Here is a 26,031-nt window from a genome sequence, read left to right on the forward strand (position 1 = left end):
GCTGGAACGGAAGGCACCAAATTGGTTATCTCTGCTCCAGTGTAGCAATAGAGAGAGGGGCACAGGCTGTTGTGGGACACGTCCGTGCACATGCCGGCATGTGCCGGGACATGCCGGCAACATGAGTAGATGTTGGTTTGGCACAATGTGCAGGTGTGTGCGGAGTTGGGAGGGTCTGGTAAATTGGAGAGAAAGGAGTGAGCCTCGAAGCTTGACAGTCCGATAGGCGCTAAATGGAGGAGGAGGGTTTTCTGTTATCATGGCTCATTGCTTACCTTCCTGATCCCTCCGCCTTCTTAGTTGGACATCTCCAGTCTTTAGTTCCTCCACCAGTGAGGCCGGTCCAGAAGAAGTTATTTTATGTGCTTATTTTCGACTAGCATTCTATCACTAGAAATTGTTCAACTTTACAGTTTTATGGACTATAATGCAATACATCGAGCTATCTCTGTTTATGAAAATCTTCACTGAAAGTGTTTCTTCTTCTCTTCCAAACTTATCGTAGCTGAGACATTGAGCAGGGCACCGAAATCGGTCATCTCCTTGGCTACTGGATCACCAAACCCCAATACCTTCCCTTTTAAGACTGCTGTTATCACCGTAGACAATGGAGAGCCCATCCAGTTTAATGAAGAGATGATGAAGAGAGCACTTCAGTATTCTCAGAGTGCTGGGTAGCTATCAATAGATAACATAATTTTGTTGGTTTATTTTCATGAGTAATATTCCAAGGCCCATTGATAAAGTGGTGTGTCTTTTTTAACTGGGTATTCAACAGGTAGGAAGGTTTGGGGTAGAGTTTCCAAAGAATAATTAAGAGTAACAGACGCATTGAATGCTTAACACCCCCTCCGTGACTGCTCCTTGACTTTAAATGATGGGGAGACTCAGAGAAGGCTTCTAAGAGGAAGTACCATTGGAGATGAAACTGAAAAAAAAAAAAAAAGAGAGAGAGAGACAGAGAGACAGAGAGGGAGAGCTAGAGGAAGAAACCAGTTGGGATAAAGGAGGAAAAGGACGATCCAGGAAGAAGCAATTTTAAGTCTGGGGGTAATTTTGTAATAATTAGATTCCCTTAATAGTTGCAGACACCTATGCAGATACTTAGCCCTCAATGCAGAGGTCTTTAATTTCTTAAAACAAAGTTGGAACATATACTTTATGATTTTTCTTAGCTGGTCTTCTTCCAATGATAAAGAGTAATTTATAGAGTGTCTACAAATTATACTTCATTAAATTTTCTTTGTTCTGTGATTAAAAAGGACACTTAAATATAGCACATTATGTAAACATGAATTATGTGTAATAGACACACAGGCTTTTCTTTCCATGATACAAAGAACTTGAGATTGAACTTCTAGGTAGCCTATGGAAAATTTCCTAGGATAACAAAGAATTGATGATGCAGTGAGTGCTCTAGTGTAAAAGAGACCAGGCTTTGGAATAAGAAAGATGAAGATTCATATCTTAGCTCATTTAATGTAAGCTAACTTTATGTGAATTTCTTAATCTCAGTCTGTTGCCTTCTACTATAAATAGGGATATTAATATTAGCAAAAAGCATTTGAAGATTTTTAAATTGAATGTATAAAGTGCATAATATAAAGCTACCATCTAATTCTTATCTACTATTATTACAATTTTTAATACTATAAATTTGAAAATACATTTTATGCTGTAGAATCCCCGAGCTGTTGTCCTGGCTAAAACAGTTACAAATAAAATTGCATAATCCTCCCACCATCAATTATCCAACCAGCCAAGGAAAAATGGACTTATGTGTAACATCTGGCAGCCAAGACGGCCTTTGTAAGGTAAGACTGAAAGGAAAGGGAACCCCACATTAAGAATCATATTTATGTTCAGGGCGCCTGGGTGGCTTCAGCTCAGGCATGATCTTGCAGTTTGTGGGTTCGAGCCCCACATCAGGCCCTGTGCTGATAGCTCAGAGCCTGGAGCCTGCTTCGGATTCTGTGTCTCCCTCTCTCTCTGCCCCTCGCCCACTCTCACTCTATCTCTCTCTCTCAAAAATAAATCTAATGTTTCTTTAATGTTAAGAAAAAATTTTTTTTTAAAAAGAAATATGTTCATAAATACACTCCTCTCTCCTAACCACAAGAGGATCATGTTTTATGAGTTACTGGTAGTTTATCTTTACCTAGAATTTTAAACATGGAATTTAAAGACATTCACTAACCTGGTTTTTCTTCAGTGTAGATCATGTGGTTAATAAGCCATAGCCAGGAGTCATTAAAACAAGATTCCCATGAAGGGAATACTCAACTCCTACCAGAAGCTTAGTGAGCACTGCTTAATTCATTTGGCTCAAAGACTCAGGTTACATTTTGATTTATGTAGTTATGAAATTTCAATATGATTTTTAAATTCTTTAGAGGGGATATCCTGATAGTCCTGAAGTGAAATGTAAATCTTTTGCATGGCTGCTTATATAATCATCTGTGTTCACAACTGCTTACATCTGGACTTCTTGGATGTGTGCTTCCCTAGATCTCTATGTATGTCTGTCTCTGACTTATTTCTGGGTTAGTTCTTGTGTTATCTCTCTCTCTGTGTGTCTCTCTTTCTCAGTTATTCCATCTGCCTCTCTCCTGGGTTATAGGAAGTCTATAACCACCATTGGGGGGTTCTCATAATAAAGAGACTGTACCTATGGTTCTCGATTTCATCTGCTTTTTTTCTTTTCTTTTTCATGAATAATTAGTCCTAAAGATTCTCTACATTCAGCCTTCATATCTAGATTAAAAAGTGCTCTTACTTATCTTAAACCATAGTAGCTTTGTTTTTCTTCTTATGAAAATGTGAAAGCTGTAATCTAGTTAGCTTTAATGAATTAAAAAAAATTTTTTTTAACATTTATTTATTTTCAAGAGACAGAGAGCAAGGGGGAGGGGCAGAGAGACAGGGAGACACAGAATCCAAAGCAGGCTCCAGGCTCTGATCTGTCAGCGCAGAGCCGGATGTGAGGCTCAAACCCACTAACTGTAGGATCATGACCTGACTGAAGATGGATGCCCAACCAACTGAGCCACCCAGGCGCCTCAGCTTTAATGAATTTTAATTAAATTATTATTACAGCATGATGTATTGAAGTAATAAGAATATAATTTTTCCTCCCTATTTTTTTATTTAATTGGGGGAAAAGGAAGATTAGCTACCGTTTGAGTGTTTGCTTGAAGAGAAACAATTGTGATTCCATAGACTAATATGAAAAAAGGTCTTTTCGGTTAAATTCTTAGGAAGGTATACTGTGAACCTTTTTTTTCCCAGAAAGATGCTCAAGACAATTTCTTTATCTGTCACAATATCCATCATATCAAAGGAAGATAGCATAGATGGTCAAATACATCAATAACTCACTCATTTACACACATGTTGTTATAGAGGCCTTAGTGGGAATCTGGTTTACTATTCCTTCCACTTTGTTCTCCAAGATAGATATCATTTTAGTCACCTGTGTCTCTGTCTGCATCTATTAAACAGTGCCACCAGATAATAAACAGCCCTTCTTTTCATTTAGGTTATTTGATATCCTCATGTCCCATAATGGACATAGAAAATGTATATAATTAGGTTTTCATTTGACCTATTGACAATGGACATGCCACCCAAGTAATTTGTTTAGTCCTAGGATGTCCTGTAAAGCTGAATCACTTGGAAACTTTCTGGAGGTGGATACTGTTTGTCATATAAGGCCAAAACCTCATAAGGAAAAAGGAAAGAGAACATCCTGGGCAAAATCAGGAAACAAAAGTCAATTGTCTATCTCAGTTGATAATGGCCATACTGTTTGTCATGAGATACAGGTTTAAGATGAGGAAGGAGAGGCTTGAACCAAGGATTGTGACACACCACAAGGAAAGAAAAGATGATTCCACGAGTTATGTAAGATTTAGTCATAATAGACCCCCTTTGATTTAGGCTAGAAGTATCTATTGTCTAGGTCATATTGTCTGCAAAATCTCCTAAAATTTGTCAAGCCTGTCTTACCTGACCTCTAAATATCCTTTAACATTGTTGATCTTCCCATCCTTTCTGAAACACTCTTCTCTGATTCTCTCAACACCTCACTGGCCCAATTGTCCTGCCTTCTTTGCAGTGTCCCCTTCTACATATCCATCATTTATTAGACTTCAAGGCTCAGTCCTCAAACCTCTTCTCCCCTCAGTCCATATACTTTCCCTGGGTACCTCCATTCACACCCTTGTGCTCATCATAGCTAGTAACTTACACGTTCCTTCCAAATCCATGTTATCCATCTGTCCACTTGGAACTGTGACAGAATGTTTCAAAGGCATCTCAAACCAGAACATACTCATCACCTTGTCCCCCAAAGATGGACAACTTTGTGGTTCTGTTTATCAGTGAATAGCATCACTCCCTCCAGGAGTCAGTCTTCATGGTTCCCCTTCCTCATTCTTCTATAATCCATAATTGTGTTCTCTTGGCATGGATTTTCTAAATACCTCTTCAGTTTTCCTCTCCAATTCCATCATCACTGTTGGTCAGGCTATATCTGCATCTTTCTCCAGAACTACAGCAAAAACGTTCCAGAGAATCCCAAAATTTCCCAAACTTTCCACATGTGTTCTCACTCATCTTTTATTCTTTCATATTGTTGCCAGAAATATCTTCCCAATATGCATATCTGATAATGTGACTCCTCCTTCCCAGCCTCTACCTAAAATTCTTACTGGCCTCATGTGGCTTGAATGCCAACGTGGTATTTCTCTGCCTACTTCTATCAGATCTCACACCACCTTCCTCTTTACATTGCACTTTAAGCCACAGAATTCTTTCAGTTTCTCAAAATGTACCTATTGTAATCCCCTATACCATCTCATCACTTCCTCAAGGAAGCCTTCCCTGAATGCCTGGAATTCCCTGATTGTCCAAGTCCTCTTTCAGTGAGCCCTTATAGCATTGTGCATCTATAGTTCATAGAACTCACCATTGTTTTTAAGTATACATTTATTTAGTTATTTGATTAGCATCTAGCTTTCCCATTGGACTAGTACCTCCATGAGGATAAGAACCTTGTTGCTCTGCTCATCATTTTGTCTCCATACCATACGCTGGGTTGGTTTAGAGTAAATATTTAGTATATTTTCAAAGAAGGAATAAAAGGAATAAATGAATTTTAGAGTCAAGCTAGTTATCTTACCCTAAAACAGAGGTTGGAAAACTATGCATAGCTTGAAAAACCAAATCTAGGCTTCATCTGACTTTATAAAGAGTTTTGTTGGAACTCAGCCACACCTATTGGTTTACATATTGTCTTTGGCTGCTTTCTCACTATAGAGGCAGAGATAAATAGTTGTAATGGAGATATTATGGCCCACAAAATATGTACCATCCTGCACTTTACAGAAAATTTGCCAACTCCTACTGTAGAATCCTAATGAGCAAAAAAAAAAAGGGCTCTAAGAATTGAAACAATACTATCCAACCTAACCTATGCTTCTTTTGTTAGGTGTTTGAAATGATCATTAATCCTGGAGATAATGTCCTCCTTAATGAACCTGTTTACTCAGGAACACTTCACGCTGTGAGTACACATTTTTATAAAAGGCAACTCTCTTTCTTATAATACATAAGAAGAAAACATTGTACCTTTAGAATTATCTGTCCACTGAAAAATAAGATAGGAGAATCTTAAATGATATATGTTAAATATGTTAAGCGTACCCTCCACTTTACACATTTCTTTTTACAAAATCTAAATATGTAGATGCTAAAATTAGGTTGTGCAAAATCACGTCCAGCTTTCTTCATGTTTCACTTGAAATGCAACTTCATTTACAAAACTGTATTTTTCCATTACCATCTTTTATTACCATATGCCTAAGTATAATCATGTTGTATGTCAATTTAATATAACGGTAAGCCAACATGGTATAATTAGGACTTTCCACTCTAGCATTAAATTAATGGGACTATAATATCCAGAATGAGGAAGCTGGTCATCTGGCTGTACTGTGCACTAATCAGAACACACCATTGAGAATTAGGTTTGTTTGGGGCACAATACTTTAGGATAGCCATGGATTGACTTCTGCATGTCCTCGGGTTAACAGAACTGGAATGAAAGGGTGGAAACTACAGGGAAGCTATTTCAACTCAATGTAATAACTTCCTAGCCATGAGCCTCACCTGGCTCCTGACTGCCTAGGGAGGTAAGGTACTTATTGCCCATCACTGAAGATGTTCAAAGTTACTCTGAACTGTCATTTAACACAAGTGTTAGAAAAGTAACTCTAGCTTAAAATAGGGAAATGAATGAGATGACCTTTATGCTCTGTTGATTCTAATATCATGGATTCTCTCTTTTTCGAGTTTAATACCGTCTTTAAAATTAATACATAAGGGGCGCCTGGGTGGCTCGGTCAGTTAAGCGTCCGACTTCGGCTCAGGTCATGATCTCATGGTCCGTGAGTTCGAGCCCCGCGTCGGGCTCTGTGCTGACAGCTCAGAGCCTGGAGCCTGTTTCAGATTCTGTGTCTCCCTCTCTCTCTGCCCCTCCCCTGTTCATGCTCTGTCTCTCTCTGTCTCAAAAAATAAAAATAAAAAAAATAAAAAAATTTAAAAACGTGAAAATTAATACATAAAACAATAATATAGTGTTAATGAAAGGCATATTTTCTCAAAACTTCTAAGTAGGGATAAAATTGATATTATAAAAAATGCTTTTCCTATGAACAACCTGAAAAGGAAATTAAGAAAATAATTCCATTTATAATAACAGCCAAAAGAATAAATATCTGAAATTAAATCTAACAAAGGGAGCAAAAGACTGGCGCTTACAAACTATAAAACACTGTTGAAAGAAATTAAAGAAGATCCAAATAAATGGAAATACATCACCTATTCATCAACTGGAAGACTTAATACTGTTTAGATGTCAGTGATACCAAAGCAAACTATAGATTCAACATAGTCCCTATCAAATTCCAGTAGCCTTTTTTGCAGAAATAGAAAAGCCAATTCTTAAAATCATATGGGATTGGAAGGAACCCAAATGGCCAAAACAATCTTAAAAAAGAACAAAGTTGGAGGATTCCCACTTCCTGATTTCAAAACCAACTTCAAAACAACAGTAATCAAAATAGTGTGGTAATGGTATAGGGATAGACATATAGACCAATGGAATAGAATTGAGTCTAGAAATAAACCCACACATCTATGGTCAATTTATTTTGGTAAGGGTACCAAACCATTCAATAGAGAAAGAATAGTCTCTTCAGCATATCATGCTGAGACAACTGGATTTCCACATGGAAAAACAGAAATTGGACCCTGACCTCACACCTTATAAAAATTTAACTCAAAATGTATCAAAGACCTAAGTGGAAGAGCTAAAACTATAAAATCTTAGGAGAAAACATACAGGCAAATCTTCATGACCTTTGGTATGGCACTAAATTCTTAGATATGATACCAAAAACGTAGTCAAAAAGAACAAAAAATAGATAAATTGGACTTAATCAAAAATTAAAAACTTGTGGGGTACCTGGGTGGCTCAGTCAGTTAAGCATCCACCTTCGGCTCAGGTCACAATCTCATGGTTCATGGGTTCGAGCCCCACATTGGGCTTTGCTGACAGCTCAGAGCCTGAAGCCTGCTTTGGATTTTGTGTCTCCCTGTCTCTCTGCTCCTCCCCTGCTTGTGCTCTGTCTCTCTCTCTCTCTCTCTCAAAAATAAACATTAAAAAAAATGTTTTTAATTAAAAGCTTTTGTGTATCAAAGGACATTATGAAGAAAGTGACAAGATAGCCTACAGAATGGGAGAAAATATTTGCAAATCATATATCTGATAAGGACTTAATATCCAGAATATATAAAGACCTCCTGCAACTCAACAACAAAAAAACAAATTTAAAAATGAACAAAGGACTTAAATAGACATCTCTCCAAAGAAGATATACAAGTAGCCAATAAGCACGTGAAAAGTTGCCCACCCTCATTAGTCATTAGAGAAATAGAAATCAAAAACATAGGGAGATACTACCTCACACCTACTAGGACAACTTTTTTTTAATGTAAAATAACAAGTATTGTTGAATATGTGGAGAGATTGGAACCCTTGTACATTGCTTGTGGAAATGTAAATTGGTACAGCCACTGTGGAAAAGTTTGTCAGTTTCTCAAAAAATTAAACGTGGAATTACCATGTGATTGATTAGTTCAAGTCCAAGTATGTACCCAAAAGAACTGAAAACTGGAGCTCAGATAATTGTACACAAATGTTCAGTGCAGCATTATCCATAATGGCGAAAAGGTAGAAGCAACTCAACTGTACATCAACAAGTGAATGGATAAAGTGTGGCATATACATATGATAGAATATTAGTCAGCCATAAAAAGGAACAAAGTTTTAACACATGCTACAAAATGGATAAAACTTGAGAACATTATGCCAACTGAAAGAAGCCAGAGACAAAAGGACAAATATTGTATTACTCCGCTTATATGTTTCTTATATCTAAAATAGGCAGATTTGCAGACACAGAAAGTTAGTGGTTAGCAGGGCCTGGGGATAGGGAGGAATGGAGAGTTACTGATTAATGAGTACAGAGTTTCTGTTTGGAATGATGAAAAAGTTGGGAAATCAATAGTGATGATGGATGTACACATTGTGAATGTGATTAATGCCATGAATTGCACACTTAAATATGGCAAAATTTTTGTTGCATACCTATTTACCATGATAAAAACTAAAGTAAAATAATTGCTTTTTCTTAATTACTGGATACTAATTAATAATTACTAAACTCCTTATATAATGCTCATGAATGTAAAACCAATGTCTATGTAAACACATGCACAAATGTTTTCACCTACCCAAGCAGAAACTGTGTGCCACACTGAGGAAATGTGCAAGTAAGCAATATGTATTTATTTCATGGCCCAATATTAATTTGTTTTATTCATGGTAGATGTGCTTTCTTAGACTAAGAATTTTTAGATTTGTCATAAATTTGTCTGGATTATTCCCACTTAGTACATAATTCCACATTTGACTGCTAAGAGTGTTTGCTTATCCTTTGGAAAACTTTATTTTCTGAGAACCTCACTAAATTATTGTTATTTCCTAAGTTTCAATTTTTTTTTATATTCATCCAAGAATAAGACTCCACAAGATTTTTATAAATTAGGTCTATAAGCAAGGCCGCTACTCGCCATCTCAGGCTTAGCAGTTGGTGAAATGTGAAATACTTGCACATACCCTGGTAAACTGCTGCCCTCCCTGTACCTCCTCATGCCAATCACTACCCTGGCTCCCCTGGCCCCTCCCCTAAGACCACCCTTAACTTCCCATCATACAGAATTAATGCAGGGGGCCTCCAGGACTCTATTCCAGTCAGATACTGTTTCTGATGTTCTCATGCTATATCACCTGTTAAATATTTTGAATATCACCTCTGCTAGTAACTATTTTAGGTATTAGCATAACAGATGCTTTCTGTTTAACTTGCTTTGTCAAAAAAAAAGCATTCATTAATAAACATCTACTTTATGAACCAGTTCTAACTATAATTATAAAGATAATTCAGTCAGAAGAGGCTGGGGGGCGCCTGGGTGGCGCAGTCGGTTAAGCGTCCGACTTCAGCCAGGTCACGATCTCGCGGTCCGGGAGTTCGAGCCCTGCTGCGCTGATGGCTCAGAGCCTGGAGCCTGTTTCCGATTCTGTGTCTCCCTCTCTCTCTGCCCCTCCCCCGTTCATGCTCTGTCTCTCTCTGTCCCAAAAATAAATAAACGTTGAAAAAAAAAATTTTTTTTTAAAAGAAGAGGCTAGGTTATGCTGCATAATGAATGACCCCAATCGCATTGGCTTATGGCTAGAGAGGTTTATTTCGCTTATATATTCCATGTCCACCGAAAGGCAGCCGCAGCTCTGTTCTATGTCATCTCCATCCAAAGCCCCAAGCTGACAGAAGCAGTCTCTATCTGGGACACTCCCAGTTTCAGAGCAAGGGGAAAAGAGAAATAAAGAACCACAAGCTGGGATTTTAAAGCTTCTGCTTGGAAGAAAAATACATCACTTCTGCTCACAATTTATCAGCCAGAGCAAGACATAGGACTGGTCAATCCTGACACAGAAGAGCAAGGAAGTATACTCCTTCCTCTGGAAACTGGCAGGGGATATTGTCGAACAATAATGGAATCTACCCCAGGGCAACGATAAAATGAGAATATACAACATCAACCTTTGTAGCATAGAGCTGAGTGCAGGTTTATATGTTTAAGGGTCTAAATGGTAACATTCTTAGTTAGTATAAGAAGAACCATTGATGACACATTTTGTAATCATGTCTGAACTTGGGCTTTCCTTTTTTTTGTGCTCAACAGCTAATGCCACTGGGCTGCAACATTATTAATGTTTCCAGTGATGAATATGGTATTATTCCAGGCTCCCTCAAAGAAGTACTTTCCAAATGGAAACCAGAAGACTCAAAAAACCCCAAGAGAAACACCCCCAAATTTCTTTACACTGTCCCAAACGGCAACAACCCTACCGGAAACTCATTAACAACTAACCGCAAGAAGGAAATCTATGAGGTATTTTAAAAGAAGGTGTATGTGGCCATGTTCTTGTTTATTTTCAACGTTTGAGAAGAGTACTGTGCAAGCTCTCTTATTAGCCTCTTGCTTACAAGGAAAATAGCTTTTAATAAAAGGAAGTCCTCTATGCCAAGGGCTCTAATAAATTTAAACACAAGAAATTACTCCATCCTTTGTTAACTATGAGATTTTTCTTTTCCTTTAATAGATTATTTTCATATAAAAGGAAATAGTATTTTTGACCCGATATTAAATTTTAGGAAGTTATTTAATATTTGACCGCAAGTTTGATTTTCATTATTTTATATTTATATTTTCAACTTGTCAATTTTCTTTCCTACTCCTTATCATTTCAGGTTACAAAGAAATTCTTTAAAAATAAAAGGAATGCTCCTTTTGTAAAGTCTCTTTTAGGTACCTGACTATGATGCCTAAGCTTCCACTATAAACATTTTTTTAAAAAATCAAACACAGGGGTGCCTGGATGGCTCAGTCAGTTAAGTGTCCAACTTCGGCTCAGGTCATGATCTCCTGGTTCATAGTTCAAGCCCCACGTCAGGCTCTGTACTGACAGGTCAGAGCCTGGAGCCTACTTCAGATTCTGTGTCTCCCTCTCTCTCTGCCCCTTCCCTAATCTCTCTCTCTCTCTCTCTCTCAAAAATAAATAAACATTAAAAAAAATTTTTTTAGGGGTGTCTGGTGGTGGCTCAGTCGGTTAAGCGTCTGACTTCGGCTCAGGTCATAATCTTGCAGTTTGTGAGTTCGAGCCCCGCGTAGGGCTCTGTGCTAACAGCTCAGAGCCTGGAGCCTCCTTCAGATTCTGTGTCTCCTCCTCTCTCTGCCCCTCCCATGCTCATGCTCTGTCTCTCTCTGTCTCTCAATAATAAATAAATGTTAAAAAAAATTTTTTAATAAATAAAAATTTAAAAAAATTTTAAATATCACACACATACCTAGCTATACAAAAATCTTTGAAAAATAAGAGAAGTATGCCTTTTGTAAAGTCTCTTTTATGTACCTGACTGTGTTCCTTAGATTTTTAGCTACAAATAGCTTTTATTTATTTATTTTTAATTTTTTTTAATGTTTATTTATTTTTGACAGAGAGAGAAACAGAGCATGAGTGGGGGACGGGCAGAGAGAGAGGAAGACAGAATCTGAAACAGCCTCCAGGCTCTGAGCTGTCAGCACAGAGCTGGACGCGGGGCTTGAACTCACAGACCACGAGATCATGACCTGAGCTGAAGTTGGATGCTCAACCGACTGAGCCACCCAGGTGTCCCAGCTAATAAGTTCCAAATAAGGGGTACCAGGGTGGCTCAGTTGGCTAAGTGTCTGACTTTGGCTCAGGTCATGATGTCACATTTCATGGGTTTGAGCCCCACATCAGGCTCTGTGCTAACAGCTCAGAGTCTGGAGCCTGTTTCGCATTCTGTGTGTCCCTCTCTCTCTGCTCCTCCCCAGCTCATGCTCTGTCTGTCTCAAAAATAAAAATAAATGTAAAAAAAAAATTTTTTAAATAAGTACCAAAGTCATATTAAACTGTATAGACTGTACAGTGGAATCATAAAGAAAGCTTTCAAACAGTTTCTTTCACTCATTTATATATATTTTTTTGAAGTATTGTCTTATTTTTCACGCATTCCACAGTTCTGTCCTGAGTTCTCTTCTTATTTACGTACTACTCCCAGATAGTCTCATCCAGTTGTATGGCTGTAAATTTCATTCTATATCATAGAAACGCCTTTCCCTTGAACGCCAGACTTCTGTATCCAACTTCTCCATCCAATTTATGTTTCCAACATCCAACATAAGTATCTAGTAGGCATTTCCAACCTACCATGACCTAACAGAACTCTTGATTTAGTGTAGCCACACCCCAACCTCCAAGTCACACCCCTAACATTCTCCATCTCCATAAATAGTGCCACCATAAACAATCACCTTTTATTCTTCTCTTTCCCTTCTCTCCTCTCCCAACCCCCTACATCCAGTTTATCCTGTGGACTCCACCACCAAATGGATCCAAATCCACCTGTTTCTCTCTTCTCCCCTTAGTCCCACCATCTTCCCAGCCACCACCTTCCCTCACTGGTCTGCCAGTATGGTTTCCTCACTGGACCCCTGCTGCATTCCAGTTTTGATCCTCAACCAATTATTCTTCACACAGCAACCAGGCATATATGTCGTTCCCCTGCTGAAATATAAATGTAAAGCCAGTCTCATGGTCTTCCTGTTTACAGTCCTCTTGTGACTTCCCCTTGCAATTAAAATAAAATCCAAATTCCTTCATCTGCCTCCCAAAGCTATGTGACCTGGTAGTCTCTTCTCAGGCCTTGTCATTTATTATCACCTTCTTGCTGCAGCCCCCTGGCTTTCTTTCCATCCCTTAAACATGTCAAGTTTTTTTTTTCTTTTTTTTTCCCCCCCACCCAAGGGCTTTTGGTCTCACTCATCCCTCAGCTTAGAATCTTCCTTGATATTTGCACAACTGGCTCCATCCTGTGATTCTGAGCTCTTGCGTAACCTTGTCAGGACAGGCTTCCCGATAATTCACCCTGAAATAGCTACCCTATCTCTCTCTCCTCCTCTCTCTTTCTCTCTCTCTCTCTGCCCCCACCCACCACTCAATATCACCCTGCTTAATGTTCTCCCTAGCCCCTAAAACCTCTCATCTGTATTTCTTCTCTTCGTTATCCATGGTCTTATGTATATCATCTTTCCCAGAACTTGGAATGTAAGTTCCATGTGAACAAGAGGCCTCAGTGCCTTGTTCATCCCTCTATCTTCATTATCTACAACAATAAGTACTCAGTAGTTTCTTGGATGGATGGATGGATGGATGGATGGATGGATACAAAGAATTATGATTCCAGTCAGCTTAGACAGTTCTTAAGAATTAAATATATGACCTTAACCTTTTTTAGCTTGCAAGAAAATATGATTTCCTCATAATAGAAGATGATCCTTACTATTTTCTCCAGTTCAACAAGGTAAGTGGTGATATGAATTTATTTCACAATTGGAAGGTAAGTTGTAAGTTATTACACTGATTTGATTTTAGCCTGGCTGCTGAGTCAGAGCTAATCTATCTTTATGTTGAAATTAAATAAAATTATTAGTAATTTGCTACCACTTCAATCTTAAATCTTTCAGTTTTATCACAGAGTTGGTATCTCTCGTGTCTGGCATTACTGCTCTTTCCAGAAATAGACTTACCTTTAAAATAGTAGCTAGCTCTCTATACCACGCATTTGGGCAAACAGTAAATCAGGGCTGATGGTCTTCTTGAACTCCAAATTCTGGTTCATAGCTTTTTAAACATCATACAAGGGATATGAAGTAGGTTTCATTTGGGATATGAACTAGTTTCTTGGCAGTGGCTGACTAGAATGATGTCTGCAAAGGATTGGGAAGCTGCACCCACACTAAAAGAGAAAGAGGGTCATGCCCAATTAGTGATGTCCATTATGGACATAGGAAAAGGCATTACTGGCAGCATGCCACATATTTTCCATCCCTGTCCTGAAGGCCTGGATTCTACCTGCAGAATAATGGGTTTTTAGATTCTTTTCCACTATATATGCATGCCACTTTTCATGATCATGCTCTCCTAATAGATAGCAGCGGTGGTACAGACTCCCAGTGCCTGATTCTTCAAAATCAAACACTATATTTGCTCTCATGTCTGCAGAGAACATATACTTGCATTCAGTGCTCCCTTAAAATCTGCTGGAAAGAAACCAAAACTCTTGATTTTTCTATATAGCTTGCTGAATACCACATCTACCTACCTATTCTTTACCCTCAACATGACCGGGCCCCTTTTCTTGTATGCATCTACATTGAAGTCAATGTTGCAGATGGACTAAATTTCTCATCTTGTTTTATCTCTCTAGCTGTTCTAAGGATCATTCTCTCTCTAGATAATCCTGACTGCTGCTGGCCCTCTTCATTTTGATCTAATCCAGACAAATTTTTCTTGAATCCTTCCTCAAAATCTGCTGATCCTGGATGTCAACCTTTGAGGCTAGCAGGGCCTATTTGAGGTGTCCCTAAATTCATAATAATAGCATCTTAAGCAAATGAATAAACCCTTCTGTGTGTTTCTGGCAGAAAAGCCATGAAGAAAGACGGGTACTAATAAAAGAACATGCATGTCTGTTTCTTATTCCATTTTAAAGGGTTGAGATTAAGGTAACAGAAAAGATGGCTGTGTTCCTATCCAAACCTATGCCCTGTCCATTCTCTACACAAAATAATTATACAGTCACTAACAGAGTTCTCAAGCTAACAATATATATTTTTTCCATTTCAAGTCCTGGGCACCAACATTTCTTTCCATGGACGTTGATGGGCGTGTCATCAGAGCTGACTCTTTTTCAAAAGTCCTCTCCTCTGGGTAAGCCCTTGTGTCTCAACTTATGGCCAGATCTAAAAAAGATAGACTGTACCTGAGTGTCTTTTAGTCCAAATAATTCTCATTTGAGATACTTGTATTCCCTTTACCTTAAAGCATCAGTTTGATTATGAATATATGCCTTTTCTTTCTTTATTCATCTCCAGAAATCAAAGGTATGTGGGCATTAATCTAAAGTTGTAGTGGGACTGGTCAGGTTTTGGGTTTCACATATGAAAGAACACACTTCAAAATACTTGGTCAGATTTGCATTGTATCTTTAATGTAGTCTTAAATTTGTATTTTAAATAACAAGTAGTTAGTTTTATTAGAACGTTTTCGTGGTCTAGACCCATTTGTCCCCAGGTTACAACTGTCTTCCTAATGAAGGCAGTAAAGTGACATGTAATATTTGTTAATATAGGATTGGTTTTGCACCTTTTCTCTTTTTGTGCAGGTTGAGACTAGGGTTTATAACTGGTCCAAAACCCTTGATAGAGAGAGTTGTCTTACACACACAAGTTTCAACTGTGCACCCCAGCACTTTTACACAGGTAAGAACAATTTCAGAAATAGGTTTTTTTTTTTAAACAATCAGAATAGAAAATAGATATTAGCAAGTAAGACTGAGTTAAGGTGGCAGGGAGTAAGTCACTGATACTGAATCTCTAGTTTCAATATGGACTGAATTAGAAGATCAGATACCACAGATGTTTACTCTAAAAGGCAAATCAGGAGTGCCTAGGTGTCTCAGTCAGTTTAGTGTCCAACTCTTGCTCTTGGCTCAGGTCATGATCTCATAGTTAGTGGGTTCAAGCCCCATGTCGGGCTCTGCACTGACAGGGTGGAGCCTGCCTGGAATTCTCTCTGCCTCTACCCCACTCATGTACTATCTCTCTCTCTCAAAATAAATAAACTTTTAAAAAATGTTTTTAATAAATAAAAGGCAAATAAGAATTGAATTGACCTGGTGTTTGCAGTGTAGACCAAACTCCTTGCAGGTCATGGTGTCTTAGTCATCTTGTGTCCCTAGCATCTATCCCAGGAACGCCATAAAAACTTTGTTGAACTTGAAGAAAATGGAAGTGGCCTTACTGAAGTAATATAACTTTAGCTTCATTGTCTTGGAATCCATATTGAGCACAAGGATTGCAAACCTATTTAGGAACTTCTTGTTTGCCTTCATTGCACACGTGCTAACCTCCCCTAAAGACACTGGTTGTAATGCATTTTAGTTTAATAATAAATAAAGTAAAATTTATTTTGGAGAATGTATAAATTTCCTCACAAGCTTTGAGAAATTGTTGGATCCATCCCTAATGCAATCTTTAGAATCAGTACTTAATCTTAGGTAGAATTGCTACCTAAGAACTCAAAATGAATAGAACGGTATACTAAGACCAGGACACTTGTTTGATATTGTACATTCCATAAAGAACATATCCCCATTTTTATCAAGTTGGGGTTTTTTCCCATATTTTTTGTCCGTGTTATCAACAAAACTTCACTATCCATCTATGGCATTAAAGCTTTCATATTATATAGAAAAATCACTGAGAACCTTATATAACTATATATCTACTATATATTTTTTATATTTAGAGAAGCAATATAGCATGGTAATTAGTGACATGGATCTGGAGCTAGACTGCCTAACTTGAATCCAGGCTGTGTCTGACCAGCTGTGTGACCCCAGGAAAGTTCACCTAACCCTTGGGCCTTGGTTTCCTCACCAGTAAAGTAGAAATAATAGCCTAATTGGGGTATTATGAAGATTAAACAATCTACATATGTAAATATATTGTAATAGTTTCTGGCATATAGCAATATAAATATTTGTTATTGTCATTGTTATTAATTCACATTTATTTTATTATTTTCTTCTTTTTTAAGCTTTATTCATTTTTGAGGGAGAGACAGAGCATGAGTGGGGGAGGAGCAGAGAGAGGGAGATGCAGAATCTGAAGCAGGCTCCAGGCTCTGAGTTGTCAGCACAGAGCTCGACGTAGGGCTCAAACTCACAAACTCATGAACCATAAGATCATGACCTGAGCCGAAGTTGGATGCTTAACCGACTGAGCCACCCAGGCGCCCCTAATTTACATTTATTTTAAATCACTATGTAAAGCTGGTTCAGCTTGTTATATTTTTTTGTGGTTTACAGGTAATCAAGAGTGATTTGCTTTGATGTCACTTTTTAGAGGGTGAACCATGACATTTGTTGTCTTATCTCTTTTAGCTTCTAGTATCACAGCTTCTACACCAATGGGGAGAAGAAGGTTTCCTGGCTCATGTAGAGAGGTATTGCAATTTAGGTTCCAAATTTTACATAGAAATGTAATTCTTTTTATTCATTTTCATTTTTGAATTATTCCAAAATAACGGGAGAAAAATGCAATGGTACAAAGCTTACCAACAGACAGGTAAACAAACATGCTGTGTTCCCATTTCAAGTATTCAACATTTTAAACAAGGTGGAAAACAGATTCCTATAGACTGGACTCCAGAGCCTTTGGGTTTCTTCAATCAAGCATGTATTTAACACATGCTTTTCATTGTTTGTTTCTTCCAGGGTTACTGATTTCTATAGGAAGCAGAAGGATGCATTACTGGCAGCTGCAGACAAATGGTTAAGTGGTGAGTGGAACATATATCCTGTCCTGTGATAGATACTAGCACTTTTATGAGTGGGGAATAAACACCGCAAAGTGACTGATAATAAGCCTGGGAGAAAAGAAACAAGAGTCCAGAAGTATTCTTGCCAAGAAATGGTGCCCTGTAAGTAGTCTCAAAAGTAACAATCTGCAAACCCTGGCACTGTTCTACCTATCTCTACATTACCTGTCCGCTGCAAAGAGCTTGTGGTTTAAAGGGAGAAAAAAGGACCTTTTAGTCTAAAAACCCATCAGCGATAACTTAAAGCTAAATGATGCCAATACTCAAAAGGTTTTAGAGTTACTTCAAAATTTCCCCCAAACAGCTGAGGAATTGTCAAACAACAGTATACTCCTTTTCTAATCAGACTGTATAAAAACAAAATAGTACATTCTGAGGCAGTTCTCTCATTACAGATTACTTGCATTCTAATCGTTAACCTCATTTATCTAATATTGTCTATTGCTAATGTGATTGCAGGATGGTTTAGATTTAATTTTCTACTAATGAATTACATGGTTTTAATTACATCATTAAAAAAGCCTTCAGTATGATTAACAGTAAACAAAAGAAAAAAAACAGTTCCTTATTTCCGTCATATCTTGTTTCTTGTAAGCTCTTGGCAAATACAGAATTGTCTTTTTGATAAGAGTACTATCCTACCACTTTGTATAATGGAGTTAAAGAAAAGGTTTGATTCAAAAGCGAGTTTTAAAAAAAGATAATTAAAATCAAAATAATTATCCTTCCTTCTTGGTTTCTCTATCCTAATACTCAATGAAACTTAAAGCCTACAAATGCATGTGGTCTTGAATTTCAGGAACTTCTTTTCATAATTAATTACATTCTGATAAAAACTCTAATCCACTGGACTTCAAAACTATTACATAAAAGATAGGATTTATTGAAGCACTGGAATAATGTAGGAGTTAAGGAATCTCCTAAATTTGAAAGAGCCACATTTGGCTTCTGTATGGTTCTAATTAAGGGAAGTAGACATAGGCCATAGACTCCTCACACAACCCTAAGACTGACTAAAATTAGAAATATATACTCATGTATATATCTCCCTCTCTACCTTCACCACCTCTCTTATTTGTGAAATAAACTCAGAACATCGATTGTCAGGACTCATAAAATTCTATGTTTTAAAAATGCTATCTCTGAAGGAACATTTTTAGAAATACTAGTTGACAGTTACTGCAATTGCATCATTAAGTAACAGATTTGACATCATCAGAACTGGCTTTAGCAGATATTTATTCTCTTCTTTGGTTTGTAGGTTTGGCAGAATGGCATGTTCCTACTGCTGGAATGTTTTTATGGCTTAAAATTAAGGGCATTTATGATGTAAAACAAGTGATTGAAGAAAAAGCCATTAAGAAAGAGGTAAAAGGGGAAAAGAGTTGTACTTTTTCTTTAACATGACTTCTTACTTAAAATAAAAGTTGCCCTCCACTCCAACCCATAATATTTTAATATCAGATGTTACCTCCTATCTCTAGATCTCATGTCTCTAGTAATATTATTAAAATCATAATAGATTTTTGAGTCACATAATTATTCTTCTGGTCTACATTAATAATAATATGGTCATCCCAGCTACTGGTTAGTTTAGTAGCTAAGAGCAGAGGGGTTTTTTTTCCTTATTAAGCAAGTAAAACAGGGGCGCCTGGGTGGCTCAGTCGGTTGAGCGTCCAACTTCAGCTCAGGTCACGATCTCGCGGTCCATGAGTTCGAGCCCCGCATCGGGCTCTGGGCTGGTGGCTCGGAGCCTGGAGCCTGCTTCCATTCTGTGTCTCCCCCTCTCTCTGCCCCTCCCCCGTTCATGCTCTGTCTCTCTCTGTCTCAAAAATAAATAAAACGTTAAAAAAAAAAATTAAAAAAAAAAAAAAAAGAAAGTAAAACACACTCATGGCAGCAAACTTGGAAAATACATAAAAGAATAATGAAAATTTTTTAAATAGCCTACCCCAATTTTGTGACCATTTGTAATATTATTTTCTTGAAGGGCTTGTCTAAATCTGGTATTTTGGCTATGCAATTATTTTCCATTGTCAAAATTACACAGAAAAGTTTGTATCTTGTTATTTCCACTTAAAATCAGACTATAAGGACTTCTAGGTTTTTTGTTTTTTTGCTTTTTTTTTTTTTTTTTCTCATCTTGTACTTAAACCTACTTAGTTATCATTCGGGGGCATTGATTAAGGTGAAAAATCTAAATATTTTCAAAATTGTTACCTAATAAGATATCTTTTCTCCGTGAATTAATTCTTTTATCACATTTGCCAGTCTTTGTAAACACTAAGATCTGTTTCTAGGATCACTTTTGTCTTGAAGCAGGAAGTACAAGCAAACAGATTGTGTTAATGCTGGCACAGGACCACGCTAGTGCCTGAGACAGGAGGTGGTCTGGACGTTGAAAAACTCATGTCCAGAGATTAGACGTGGAAGCCGACTACCTGGACTTCAAGTCAGGCATCCTCTCTAACCATCTTACTTGAGGACAAGGCTCATCTTTATTCATTGTTCTAATCCTACTAATTCTACATACTAAGTACTTAACAAGTACTGACTTATTTCAAAGAAATACATATTAGTATAATAAACCAGTTTTATGTCTCCTTTGCTTTTCTGCCAAGGCCATTATCATCAAGAACATTTGATAAGTGGCTATTTATTTGTATGTATCTCTGAGCTGGGTGCTAAGGATATAGACCTCAGACTTTCTTGTAGTTTTTTCAGTGTTCTCCATATATCCCATTTATCCTGTTGCATGTAACCTTTTCTTTTTCTAAATAATCTCTAACTTTACGATCTCAACCTTAGCCCAATCCTGGTCATCTTGTAAAGGGATTATTACTACTCCCACCTTCTCTTACAGCCCCTTGCTTGTAATACATTCCCAAACTTTTCCACTATATTGGGAGAAATGATGGTTTTCATTTTATTGTTATTCAGGACACAGAAACCCATCTTCTGCCTTGAAATCTCTTCCCCAAAATGGCCCAAACCATGTCACTCCCAACTCATCTTACTTTAGCAGACAGTGCCCAGATTTTTACCATGTGATAATCCTTTTGAATATCATGATTGTATTAGACAACATTCTCAAAGACTTAACACAATCAAAGTTTATTTCTGACTCACATAAAACTTTTATTTATTTATTTTTTTTAATTTTTTTTCAACGTTTTTATTTATTTTTGGGACAGAGAGAGACAGAGCATGAACGGGGGAGGGGCAGAGAAAGAGGGAGACACAGAATCGGAAACAGGCTCCAGGCTCTGAGCCATCAGCCCAGAGCCCGACGCGGGGCTCGAACTCCCGGACCGCGAGATCGTGACCTGGCTGAAGTCGGACGCTTAACCGACTGCGCCACCCAGGCGCCCCACACATAAAACTTTTAAAGATGTGATCTGCAGGCAACTCTGTCCAAACAGTGAATCAGAGACTGTAGTTCCTTCCTTCTTGTTGCTCTTCAGTCTTCAACCCATGGATTACACAATGGCTACAAAATGGAAAGAGCATGATGGATCACACATGGAGAGATTTTTATGGGGAAGGCCTAGAAATGGCATGCATCCCTTCACATCCATTGGCCAAGATTTGGTCATATGGCCACATATAACTGGAAAGAAGCTGGGAACAGAATATATTTCTATACCCAGGAAACACAGAGGAAATGGAGTTCACAGTCCGTGAGCCAACTGCCATGGTGCTCACATCAAGAATACCACTTGTTCCCACCACTCTGTCTTGACACACTTACATAACATTTTTTAGTCATTCACTTCATTAAATTTTTTACCTCCTTTTAGTTCTCTGGCCAGATCAATTTCTTCCCATCTCAAGGCCTTTACACTGTCTTCTCCCTAAAATACTCTTCCCCCACTTTTTGCTCGGCCAACAACTACTTATCTTTCAAGTTCCAGCTTAAAAGTTACTTCCAAATTTGATAACTTAAAAATGGTCTTTCATTGTTTGAATTTATATTACTTTTCTAGTTGGTTAAACATTTATTCATGTTTATTACCATTTCTATTTCTTTTATAAGCTGTACTTTGCCCATCAAAGCTCAAATTTTAGTGTTTTTCTTCTTAGTTTCTTTGTATTCTTTATATGGAGAAGAGGTAGCATTTGCCATATTTCTTATAAACATTTTTCCAGTTTGTGTGCTATTTTATTTATTATAGGACATACAGAATTTTTATATAAAATGATTTTTCTCATGATTTTCTTAAGTTTTTTTCAAATGTAAAAAGTCTTTACCCACTCTGAGATTAGATCTACCTATATTTCCTTTAGGTTTTTTTTGTTTGTTTGTTTTAATGGTTATTCACTTGTTTTCCATAAACTCTCTTAGATATTCATGCTTCCTGGAAATGTTTTCTACACTGATACCTCAGCACCTAGCCCTTACTTTAGAGTGTCCTTCTCTTCAGCTTCTCCAGAACAAATGGATATGGTGAGCACAATATTCTTTTCATAATAACACTAGATATCAATTCCACTTTTTTGGTGCTTGTGTTCATTTTGTGAGTTATAACATTATTTAATGTCTTCTTGGGTTTCTCAACAACAGGTATCAGTTAAAAAGTCATGAATTACTATTAAAAGACACACTTTAACAGTCATAAATAGACAAATTCACGAGACCAAGTTGTAGTTAAATTTCCTTGTCTTCGTGAATAGTTTTCAGACTTGCTGAACAGTGTGAGCAGATTATTAACATGTTATGAAGAAAATTTCTTTCCTTCCTTCATGGAATTAACATGAGTCAACAGTACAAATTCATGAAAGCCATCAGTCTCTTTCTCTGAAGAAAAATGTATCAGCAAGGGTCAAATACAATGATATTAAATTCATCACAAGTCTGGGTTTAGCCAAAATAACAAGAAGCAAAGAAACGAGTTCGTAAGGACTGTGTGTTTGGGAGTCCAAATAGAAGAGCCCTAATTGAACAGTGCTCTTAACCTTGAGAGAAGAGTCTGTACTTGCCCTTGCAGATGTATTGGTTCTTGGTGTGTTCTTTATTTACTTGCTTTCTCATGTCGCTAAATATACTTTTCAGAAGTTATGTCTGCTTTAACATATGAATAGAGTTAGACAATTGAAACAATATATAACGTATGTTCAGGTGAGAGATCATATGAAAAAGTAATTAGTGTTGTGGAGAAAATGGAAAATAATGATCTTGAGGGCTATAAGAATACACAAAAATCCTGGAACTCTGACAAGCTTATATCTACATGTATTAGTGGACATTGCCAGCATCCTACCCTGATAAAGCTGATGTTAAATTTGACTTTCCATTGCTTCAGTTCAACCTAAGATACTCTTTGTGTGAACTTTTTCAATTATCACAGACTTTTCCTAAGTAGCAGCCTAATTTCATTAATTCTTATCTCTTTCCTATTTTAGGCCTTCCAGAGATTATCCCAAATTATTAAAGAATCTTTATGAAGAAATCTTTATAGTACTCATGGATTTTTCAGATAAATTATTTTTATGATTTAGCAGGAAGAAATGATCGTTGGCATTAGACTTACAGGTTAGATTTCATCAAACGTGTCATATCTGTAGTAATTTAACTAGATGACTTTTAAAGTGCCCTTAAATTCATCAGATTGCCAAAATATATTTATAATCTACTTATACCTTTTGATAAATATTCAACCTGAAAATTATTTTTATCCTGGATTTTATTGTAAAGAACTCTAGCTGCTCTATGGTTTCCCATAAATTTTCTTTGAAACTTAACATTTTACAGTAAATTATTTTGAAAATGTAAGAAAATAAATTCAAAATGGTATATAATGTGAACTCTTTCAATTTTTAGGAAAATTTAATGAAAGCTTGTTGCAAAAATTGTTAGGATTTGTCCATTGTAAATGATTTTCAGTAAGAGGACTAGAGACATTATGTTGTACCATAGATATCCCTTTAAAATAAAATTCTGAAACTAAGCACACCTAAAGGCATCAGACCTATTAATTCTAAATAAGGCAGAGAGATCAGGGGCTTAGAAAAATATGCTACAGTGTATTTTCATAATACTGCACAATTTACAAAAATACAGTCTTATCAGTTATGTAATTTAAATCTACACCCCTTTGAGGTACTTAGGATATACTTTTTAATGATTTTCTTTCTCACCTTTTCAGACCTTTATTTTTCCCATATGGCTATTGATGTAATCTATGCTTATTAGAAATTTTTCAAACAATATAGTAAATATAAGTGATAAAGTAAAAGCCACTTGCTGTCTTACCCCCCAGTGAAAACCGCTGTCGACATTTATCATCCATCCTTTGAGATGATTTTCTATGCATGTGCATGTTATATGTAAAATAACAGGATCTCCTTATGACAGTGTATCATAAATACCCTGCATTTGCTTTCTGTTGCTGTTTAACAAATTACCGCAATGTTCCACGATCTAGCAATTGTTAAGTTGTAAGTTCCTTTAAGGAATTAGGAAATCATTGTTATTTATGACATCCTTTGTGTATACAGGCATACCTCAGAGATATTGTGGGTTTGGTTCCAGACCACCACAAATAAAGCAAATACTGTGATAAAGAGGGTCAAATTAATTGTTTGGTTTCCCAGTGCATATAAATGTTTACAGTATACTGTAGTCTGTTAAGTGTGCTATAGCATTATGTGTAAAGAATAATGTGCATACCTTAATTTAAAAATACTTTATAGGGGCGCCTGGGTGGCGCAGTCGGTTAAGCGTCCGACTTCAGCCAGGTCACGATCTCGCGGTCCGCAAGTTCGAGCCCCGCGTCGGGCTCTGGGCTGATGGCTCAGAGCCTGGAGCCTGTTTCCGATTCTGTGTCTCCCTCTCTCTCTGCCCCTCCCCTGTTCATGCTCTGTCTCTCTCTGTCCCAAAAATAAATAAACGTTGAAAAAAAAAAAAATAAAAAAAAATAATAATAATAAATAAATAAATAAATAAATACTTTATAGGGGTGCGTGGGTGGCTAAGTCAGTTGAGCATCCAACTCTTGATTTTAGCTCAGGTCATGATCCAAGGGTTGTGGGATACAGTCCCACATCCGGCTCTACACTCAGCATGGAGTCTGCTTGGGATTCATTCTCTCTCTCCCTCTCCCTCTCCCTCTCCCTCCCCTTCTTCCCCTCTGCCCCTCCCTGTTATCCATTCTCTCTCTCTCTCTCTCTCTCTCTCTCTCTCAAAAATAAATAAATAATAAAAATTAAAAATACCTTCTTGCTAAAAAAAAAATGCAAACTACCATCTGAGCTTTCAGCACTAGTAATCACTAATCACAGATATTAACAAATATAATGAAAAGTTTAAAACATTGCAAGAATCACCAACACATGACACAGAGGCACTAAGTGAGCAAATGCTGTTGAAACATGGTGTCAATAGACTTGCTTGACACATAATTGCCACAGTCTTCAATCTGTTAAAAAATGCATTATCTGTAAAGCACAATAAAGCAAAGCATAGTAAAATGAGGTATGTCTGTATAAACATATCCACCATAGTTATTAAATATGTTTTTGACATCTGGATGAGATGTTACATCTTCCAACAACTAAAGTTCTTGAACAAAAATCTCATCTCAAAGCTCTTATTAGCTGACTCTAAGCCCGTCTTTATTTAATATTTATTTATTTTGAGAGAGAGAGAGAGCATGAGCAGAAGGGCAGAGAGAGAGGGATACAGAATTCCAAATAGGGGATATCCCAAGTAATAGGGCAGAGCCCATTACAGGGCTCCATCCCACAAACCATGAGATCATGACCTGAGCCTACATCAAGAGTTGGATGCTTGGGGCGCCTGGGTGGCGCAGTCGGTTAAGCGTCCGACTTCAGCCAGGTCACGATCTCGCCGTCCGTGAGTTTGAGCCCCGCGTCGGGCTCTGGGCTGATGGCTCAGAGCCTGGAGCCTGTTTCCGATTCTGTGTCTCCCTCTCTCTCTGCCCCTCCCCCGTTCATGCTCTGTCTCTCTCTGTTCCAAAAATAAATAAACGTTGAAAAAAAAATTAAAAAAAAAAAAAAAAAGAGTTGGATGCTTAACTGACTGAGCCACCCAGGCACCCCTAAGCCCATCTCTGTTTTTAAGACAACCAGTGATAGTTATTTAGGAAAGTCTGGAAAGACACAGGGCCTGGAGGAGGCCTGAGATGAACCTAACAATTCCACTACTGTAAGAAGAAAGAGGAAAGTATGAATTCAGTTTATAAAAGTAAAAGTAAAATAAGCCTTCTGCTTATTCAGTAGTTTCAAAAATAATGAAAATTTCTTAGCCAGCACTACATAATTTCTGGCTTGCATTCGTTTTTAAGTCACCAACAAAGAGTAGTTGATTTACATATTGATTTATAATCCCCAGCTTTCAAGGAAGGGATTACTTC

The 26,031-nt window shown here is 37.4% G+C and overlaps 1 protein-coding gene across 7 annotated transcripts in view; it reads left to right on the forward strand.

Annotated features, from left to right (window-relative positions):
* Positions 1-26,031, forward strand: part of AADAT (aminoadipate aminotransferase) — a 33,471-nt gene that overhangs the window by 807 nt on the left and 6,633 nt on the right. For 4 of the 7 annotated variants that reach the window (XM_045463122.1, XM_045463130.1, XM_045463138.1 and 1 more), the window contains 11 exons: positions 506-674; positions 1,682-1,814; positions 5,492-5,566; positions 10,369-10,578; positions 13,509-13,574; positions 14,901-14,983; positions 15,438-15,534; positions 17,220-17,281; positions 17,553-17,617; positions 18,918-19,024; positions 22,002-22,103. In XM_045463122.1, coding sequence (XP_045319078.1) covers positions 506-674; positions 1,682-1,814; positions 5,492-5,566; positions 10,369-10,578; positions 13,509-13,574; positions 14,901-14,983; positions 15,438-15,534; positions 17,220-17,281; positions 17,553-17,617; positions 18,918-19,024; positions 22,002-22,103 — 1,169 coding nt within the window. Of the gene's footprint in view, positions 1-505; positions 675-1,681; positions 1,815-5,491; positions 5,567-10,368; positions 10,579-13,508; positions 13,575-14,900; positions 14,984-15,437; positions 15,535-17,219; positions 17,282-17,552; positions 17,618-18,917; positions 19,025-22,001; positions 22,104-23,059; positions 23,610-26,031 lie in introns of those variants that run through there. The other 3 variants (XM_045463151.1, XM_045463157.1, XR_006708683.1) reach the window with 2 other exon arrangements.

This window comes from Leopardus geoffroyi, chromosome B1 (assembly GCF_018350155.1).
Source record: "Leopardus geoffroyi isolate Oge1 chromosome B1, O.geoffroyi_Oge1_pat1.0, whole genome shotgun sequence".
NCBI lineage: Eukaryota > Metazoa > Chordata > Mammalia > Carnivora > Felidae > Leopardus > Leopardus geoffroyi.